The 8,310-nt window shown below is 37.0% G+C and overlaps 1 protein-coding gene across 1 annotated transcript; it reads left to right on the top strand.

Annotated features, from left to right (window-relative positions):
- Positions 1-2,672: 2,672 nt before the first annotated feature.
- On the top strand, positions 2,673-7,686 carry LOC104542031 (solute carrier family 22 member 16-like; the record flags this gene model as incomplete). The annotated part of the gene is made up of 3 exons (XM_010186221.1): positions 2,673-2,794; positions 4,309-4,785; positions 7,569-7,686. Coding segments are annotated over exons 1-3 (717 nt in total), but the record flags the coding sequence as incomplete, so codon positions are not given.
- Between the last annotated feature and the right edge of the window lie 624 nt (positions 7,687-8,310).

Genomic DNA, 8,310 nt, shown 5'->3' with positions numbered 1-8,310 from the left:
AAAGTTAATCATTTACAGTAGACAGCAAGGACAGCATAGACTTTAACCTGTGCCTCAGAGTCAGTGACATGTATGACCTGTGTACATTCAGGGGTGACCTCCTGCCCTGGGCTTTGGTCCCCCAACACCAAGTCCTCCCGCAAAGAGGAGAAGCTGCTCAGCCCTTGCATTAACATGGGCCAAGAAGCAGCCTCAGGGTCTTAAAACTGGGGAAGAGCATTGACATAGCCACAGCAAGGGGGCTGAGATAAAACTCATGCACCTGAATGTCCAAAGAGAGGGATCCCAAGCTAGCAATAAAACAGACAGCAGCTTTACGTTCCTCCTTGCTCAGCACTGTCTGCTGCCCTGACATCTGTTCTAGCAAACGTGTGTCTACCATGAGGCTGAGCCTGTGGCTTTCTCTGTCCTTTTTCAATCTTCAGCTGTTCTGGCAAGCCAAATTCAATGCATCCATAGTGTTCTCCCATCCCACACATCATCCTCCCTACATACTTCTCATGCTTTGTATATGTAGTCACTAATGGTTTATTAACTCCTTTTGGTAACTATGCAAGTTAATGAATTTCCTGACCTCTATGGACTTGGTCTTTCTAGAAGAAAAGCCCTTCCTACCCACAAGAGACTCTCTGCAGAACATAAGGTTGGGCCTTTCAATCTAGCGTTGGTGGGGATGCTGTTACAACACGACTGTAGTAGTGTACTGTAGTAGTGTTGTAGCTTCACAACAGAAGAGCACTTTCAATTCGGGGTGGGGGGTGTGTGTGTGTATTTTATATACAGCTAACTGTAACTGTAACTGTAACTGTAACTGTAAATGTAAATGTAAATGTAAATGTAAATGTAAATGTAAATATAAGCTTAGCCAGCCCAATGTGGATTTTTACTGTAGAGAGCAGTAGGTAGGTTTTACAGACAGTGGAGCAACCCTGTGGTGGCAGGGCTGTGGGATTCCTTCAGTCACCGGTACTGCTAGACACTTTTCTAGCTTCACATCAGGCCTTATTCTTCCCTATTCCTGCTTCCCCTGCCTCCTTCTTGGCTTTTGTTATTGAGCAGTTAGAGGTTAAAAACTGTAATGCAATCTATTCAGCAGAACTGGGCAACAACATGGCCATATTGCTGTAAAAACACATTTTCTCTTTCTTAAATTAAATCATAAACAGCATAAATTATGTCTAGTAATGCATATCTGGCATTCTGTTTGACCTTTTGTATTTGCTTAGCATAGGTGCCACAAATTAGGTAATAAAAATTATGATACTACAGGTGGATTTCTTCATTGGAACTGAGTAAGATTTTCCAAACATTGAAAAGGGAAGAACATTTTTACAAAAATCAGGCATATCTGGTTCTAAGTTAAACCCTTGAAAGATGGGTGAAATATGCCATGACACAGATATTTTTTAAAATGAATCCTTTATTGCTTTTTATAGAGGTGGAAACTGTTCTATAGGACACAAAGGGAAAATGAGGAAAGGGTGAGGGCCTATAATTTATATAGTTTTAGAAAGTAACTAGAGGGAAATATGTGAGAATTCTGTACAACAAAGTGATAAAAGATAAGGAAGATTTATTCAAGGTTGCACAGGGATGTTTTATAAGCTGCTAATAGTCTTACACTGAAAAAGTAGACATCAAGATTAGATTTAATGAGAAACTTTCCAACACATAATATTTGACAGTGGAGCAGTCTGTCAAAATGTTTATTGATGTATGATCACAAGAAGTGTTCAGGGAGAGATAAGATAAAACTCTCCAGGGAGCACTTAGTGCAGATATTAGCTAGACCTGATCAAAATCATAGCCTGGGATTTGGCTTTTTAAGAAATAATGTAATACATTGGTTCATGCCATCTTCTCAGTCATATCCTTACAAGTTGTTATCTTCTTTCAAGCTTCTCCAACAAGAAAGGTAATAAATATATTTTTCCTGCTCACTCTTACTGGGTAGAAGAGAAATTATGAACATGACATTTTTTGTACTGAGAGCGCTAATTAGGAAACTCAAGATGAATCTATAGGAGTTTGAAATTATTTAATTCTTCTGTCTGGGAAATACCAACTGGGCTACCTGACATTGCAATTTCCTGATGCATAATGACAAATATAGCAAATACTGGCAGTCCCAATTCCAGGTATGCCACTTTTTATCAGCTAGTAGAAGATGTAACTGCACAGCTTCTAGAGATTAAATTTGCTAATTTGCAAGAGGTCTTCTAGTCCTGATTTCTGTCATTCTGCATACTGCAACAACAGCCCAAGTTGTTGAATTTGGTCTTACTCTACTATTTTTAAAATGTCTTTGTGTCTTTTGATGGAAACAATTCAAAGGAAACTAGAAAAGAGGAAATAAATATGTTGCTGACCATGTTTGTCTCTATTAATAGAGGAACAAAGGTTACATTTCAGAATAATCTTTGCTTTTTTTGTGGTCCAAGATAGTACAAAAGCTTTTCAGAGCAGGTTTAGCCTTGCTTTGATTTATGGAGAGCTACTTCTCAAGAAACTCTTCTTTTGAGAGGGGATTGATATGCTTAAGGAACACTGTGGTTGCATTCAATTTCTCTTGACCATATCTCTCACAGAGTTTGCTGGGAAAGAACAGCACAGCACATGTGTGAGAATTGCAGCACCTTCAAGAGGGAAGTGGAGGCAGCTTTTGAGCTGCCATGAGGGCTTCAGCAATTCAGCCCTCTCCTCAGACCGCTGTGGAAAAGTCAATAGAGCTGTTGTCAAGAGAAAGGGATAAAGCGCTGCATCTATACAGCAATGATGCCATTGGAAAGACAGAGTAGGCATTTGGGTTTACATTTATCAAGGAAAGAAATAAGAATCACGAGATAAAAGGCAGAGGAGAATGAGGATGGTGAATGGAGTTAGGTTATACAAGAGAGCTGTTTAATCAGAAAGATTAGTTGGACATTAAGACAATACATCCAGCAAATTCTATTTAAATACTTTGCTTCTAGATAGTTTTGAATTCCATTAGAAATTGTGATGATGGATAATCTAAAAACCCTAGGCTAGGTACTGTTGCAATCTTTATTACAGGAATTCAAGGCTAGATTAGATACATTTTAGAGAGGAGTGATCTTGAGGTCACATTTGTTACAGAGTTTGTAATTGTCTGACTTTTCTCACAGGACTTTTCAAGGCAATTGGTTTTTAGGCAACATTTCCTATAACTTCAGCAGAGATAGCTTCTGATAATTTTTTTTAAAGCTGCTTTTTATTTCATACTATCAAGACCCACCACATACTGCAGTAAGAATGTATATATAGAAGCTCATTGAATGCTTCTTCAAATTAGTGCAATTGATTTGCCTTCAGGAAATAAAAAGTGGAAGAGAAAACAAAGCTATGGGGTTTTTTCTGAACAGATGTTGTACAAATTATGTGCATAATTTTAAAATTTAATTGAAGAAAAGACTCCTTATGCCTAGATTATCAGAAACTGTCTAGAAGTTGCAGTCAGTGATACTGGAGTTCATTGTGAGTCTTGAAATTCAGGATATGTATGCAATATATATACTAAGATTTACATGCATCTGAAGCATATTTTAAAAGCTGTTAAATACCAAAATTCACGCTATGCATAAAACATTCTTTTACCATGTTTGATTTATGATACAATCTTTAATGGATAACCACACACTCTGTTTAAGCCAAAACCCAACCTAGTTTACAGCTATGTTTTGGTACAAAACATTTCACACTGTTCAGATTCTATCTTTCTCTACATGTGTCTACATGTATTGTCTCTTTGTCTTCCAGAGGCAATAGAGAGATGTAAAATAGATGGAATACAGTTATATAGATACAATTAGGTGAAATAAAGAACATAATAAGTTTGGTTTATTTTATTTGATTTATTTTATTTGATGTGCACATCTCTATCCCTCAGAACTTTGAGGTTGCAACATTTTGGGGTTTTTTCTAACTACTCCAGTAATCTAAGGCCTTATTTTGAGGGGATGTACTACAAAGATTTGGAGGGTGGAAAGTTGCTTCAAACTAAGTGCTGAAGTTCAGAATAGTTTCTTTTTAAATGCTCTTCTCTACGTGTGGCTAAACACATGACTAAAAGCAGCATTTATTTCCTGATGACAGATTACTTCTGCTGTGGATCTTTTCTCATATTTGGTCTCTTGTGGGGCTTAGCTAATATTGAAGCAACACTATATAACAAAACACTAGTCACTTTAATGGTGTCTCCATTTACCGATCCTAGCAAAATAATAATGTTGGATTTTTTTCATGTGTAGTGGGCTTTTCTTCAGTAAGCTTTTTTCTTTCCCTTTACAGGTTTCAAGCATATGTTTATTTTGCATCTGTCTTTCAAGCTATGTCATGTGGTATCCATTACTTAGCATCTGTGTTCATGGCTGTTACTCCTAACTTTGTATGTGGGATCACTGGAAATGTGAGTAGTATTCTTTTCCACAACTCCTCTGGATCAAGTGTAGAGGACATCTGGACACTATGGACATCAACAGAAAATCACATTGTAGTCCAACTGGAAAATGGAGAAATTTGGGAACTTAACCAGTGCAGCAGGTCCAGACGAGAAGCCAGTTTGGATCTGGCATATGAATACAAAGGTAACAAGTCCGTATTTTCTTGTTCTGATGGATTTCTCTATGATGATGCAAAGTGGAAGAGCACTGTTGTTACACAGTGGGATCTAGTCTGTGACCGAGAATGGCTTGCAAAATTAATCCAGCCTACATTCATGCTTGGAGTCTTGATTGGAGCAGTGATTTTTGGTGACATTGCTGACAGGTAAAGAGCTTTCATCTGAAAATTATAACTTCAGCCTGCAGTAACTACATATATCTATTTGTTTTGTTGTTTTCATTCATTGCATATTCATAATTATGTATTCACAATTCAGGAGGTTTGGATATTTATTCACAGATGTGTCTAACTAAATTTCTTTTTCCAATATCAAGTACTAATTTTAAAATGTATTTACAAATAATTTGCTTTTAGATTTTTTCCTACTTTATATAATCTAATTTTCTAGTCCTTGATCTCACAAATTGCCCTGTGCAGCTAGCATTTGCCGCTAGATTAATTGTTTTTTTATAACAGCAATAGATAGTACTAATAGCAATGGTAAAACCTGGGAGTAGATTTTCACCTCATTTTCCATGAGGAGAGATTCCTCATGGAAACATAGATTTTTGTTTCTGGATATGATAAACAAATGAAGGGCTACTGGAAGGTTAGAAATAATGTATTTTAAAATCACTAATTTCCTAGCCTCTTTCATGAGTACAGCTCTATTGGGCTGATGTAAAAGCTTTGAGGGTTTGGTCAGGCCCCATGTTCTTAAAATAAACACCGTTACACTATTTTCCCTTGCTATCTATTTGTAGTTTTTTCCCTGAATTAGTTTAAACTTCAGTCTCTTGAGGGTGAGTCCAGGCAGAAGGAAAAATGGTTTTCAGAGCACTGTGCTGTAGTTTCACTTATTTACCAGCATGTACAAAGTTGTGTTTGAGCAGGAGGAGGATTGACAATCCATGGAGGGCCTCACCCTGAGCAGTCCCTTGCTCATGGTGTCAAGGCCCGCTCCCTTCCAACGCTTCCTCCCTGGGTCTTATCTCAGATCACACACTTATATCTAGCATCGGAGCTGGACTCAGAAGAAACAGTGAGATCCAGGATGTACATACATCTGTATCCTCCTGCTTCTCTTGCTTTTCTCTCTCAACACAAACCCACGTATTCTTACCTCAAAGGAAGGCCAAGTCATGGCCCTCTATCCAGATGAGAGTGAAAACACCTAAGCTACATTGTACTTGGTTTTGTCTCAGGCAGTTTATGTACCTGTGTTTTGCTTTGAAGGCTAGTTTAGCATTATTTATCTCTTTCTATAAAGGAGCTTGTTGACTAACAGCTCTGTTAGGTGAAAGGTGCCATTTTATCCCACAGGTAACAGTATAGGCAGAAAAAGGAAAGCAGGCGTGTTGATTTTTGTTTTTCCTTCATTAGCACAATGCTACGGTGTGACAGTTACAATGTGAGAATGCAAAAGTAAAGTTGATCTTTTTTTAAAATTTGTCTTTTAGAACACATGGAATCAATCCTGCCTCTCAATCCAAGGCTCTGTATTTAATACAAAACCAGAATATAATGCCATCAGTTGCTCTGTGTCCCTTTAAAAAAAATCAAAGCTTTATTAATGCTCAGACATGATTTATAAGGTTATGATCATATTGTTCTCATTTCCATTAATTCAAGCCATGGACAGACAGTTAAGATAATACACACATTCTGATATGCAGATTTACAGCTGGAGAATTTACAGCTGAGAGTCATTATTTTCTGACACATTGTGGCTGGTGGGAAATCAGTTTGTGGGTTCCTCCCATTCCCAGTTAACAGATTTCTCAACAGAAGAGCTCCAACAGCTAGGACTCACTGGCATCTCTTCTGTCAGGGATAAGAGACCAAACATACATGACTTCAGGTCAAGGCTGGAGAAAAATAGGAGTTGTTTTAATGTAGAACCAAACACTCATGGAGAAAAAAAAACAAATTAGCCCAAACGCCTGAAAATCCTCAAACTCCCTGTCTAAACCTAATATCCCCATCTATGAAAAGCTGTTCATAGTGGAGTAGATAGTAAGAGTCCAAGAGAACATTATCAGGGAAGAAAAATTATTCCACGTGTTTTGTATTACAGAACACTTGTAGATAGAATATAACGAATCCTCAACAGTCTTGTATATCTACTGCATATTTCTGGGTTTTCTCCTCAGATGAGCTTCTTATTGATAGCATATGCTCACTTGTTTAGGGACAACTGGGTCTACTTGGTAGATTTTCTCCCTGAGATACAGGAAGAAGATAAACAAAAAAGAAGTGAAAAAGAAGTTCCTTTTTACTAAATGCCTGTCTTTTATACTGGAAACCACTATGTTGGTGGGAAACTAGTATTTGACATGTTGGGGCTTTTTTTCTGTTAGTATACTAGCTTCCTTATTTTCTGTTTGTATATGCATGCATGTGTGCTATGATGCAATCAGAAAATTCAGGGGAACTATGTCATTTATTAGAGAATTCAACTTTAAATAACTCAACAAAGATACATTACAGAAGCTTTTGATTGCTATCCAAATTGTTGTTACTTTGGCAAGAGATGGCATTTGTTATCACAGCTAGCTTTTGTTAGAAATTACTAACTAGATGTTATAAAACATCTGAGAAAGTGAGTCTTACCTACTGTCCTCATAAATAAGACAGAGTAAATTTCCAGATTAGTTATGTAGAAGTTAAACTTGAAACTGGAGATGAGCATATGTAATGCTCACTTCTGCATGTTGCTTTCAGCCAAGAATTGTGGATTGGAAGTTCCGTCCATAGGAGCTTCCCTTTTCTTGGAAGTTTGAATTACCGAAAAATTATTACAGGTAACTAAACCCAGAGTTTCTGTGGTGAGCAAAAGTATTAAGTACAGTATTTTCAGACTCACTTGCAGATAGGTTTTCTGGCGTTGCAGGTGTATTTTAAGAGTGTTTGTAGTTATTCATTATTTTAACTGCTGTGATTTGCAGACTGGGAAGACAACGTGTTATATGGTTTACAAGTGCTGGTCAGTTCATATTTGGCATTGCAGTGGCCTTCACATTTGACTACTACAGTTTCGTGATTGTGCGCTTTCTCCTTGCTATGGTAAGAAAGGATGTTCACCCTGGCTCTTTTTATGTGTTATTTCCTACCCCTTCTTAGGAAAACCTCCCTTTTGTTATTATTTCCTCCCCTACTTCATTATTCTAAAGCCCCTCTGTTGCACTTATTTCAGCAGAGCAGGGAGAATCAGAATGTTCTTGGACCACAGCACTTTTCCTCTTTGAATTAATAGAAAGTATCTGTATGAAGCAGCGTTTGGTACTTCCTCCATCCCAACTTCTACTGGACTGGTAATTAAATACCATGTGTGAGCAGCAAACTATGCATTCTGCATTACAGCTGCCATTGCATTTCTCCTTATTGTTAGAAATGGAGTATATTTTTCTTAAAATAACAAATATATAAGTATGATTTTTATATCTACCATTTTGAATGATGGAGGAGAGATGCACATTTTCTCTTCCATGCATCTCTTAGGTCTTTTAAGCTACATCTGGAATGCTAAATACATAGGTACACATGTTTAACACCTGAATCTTTATACTGTATTTAATGGTATTCCAGTATGTGTGTTTATGCATATCTATTAATATACTTACATATATATATATTAAAAAATTATGAAAATAAAATACATATCCAATATCTGATATATATCCAATATTT

Source organism: Mesitornis unicolor, unplaced genomic scaffold (assembly GCF_000695765.1).
Source record: "Mesitornis unicolor isolate BGI_N332 unplaced genomic scaffold, ASM69576v1 scaffold54156, whole genome shotgun sequence".
NCBI classification, from domain to species: domain Eukaryota; kingdom Metazoa; phylum Chordata; class Aves; order Mesitornithiformes; family Mesitornithidae; genus Mesitornis; species Mesitornis unicolor.
This window is presented reverse-complemented; position numbering and strand designations above follow the sequence as displayed.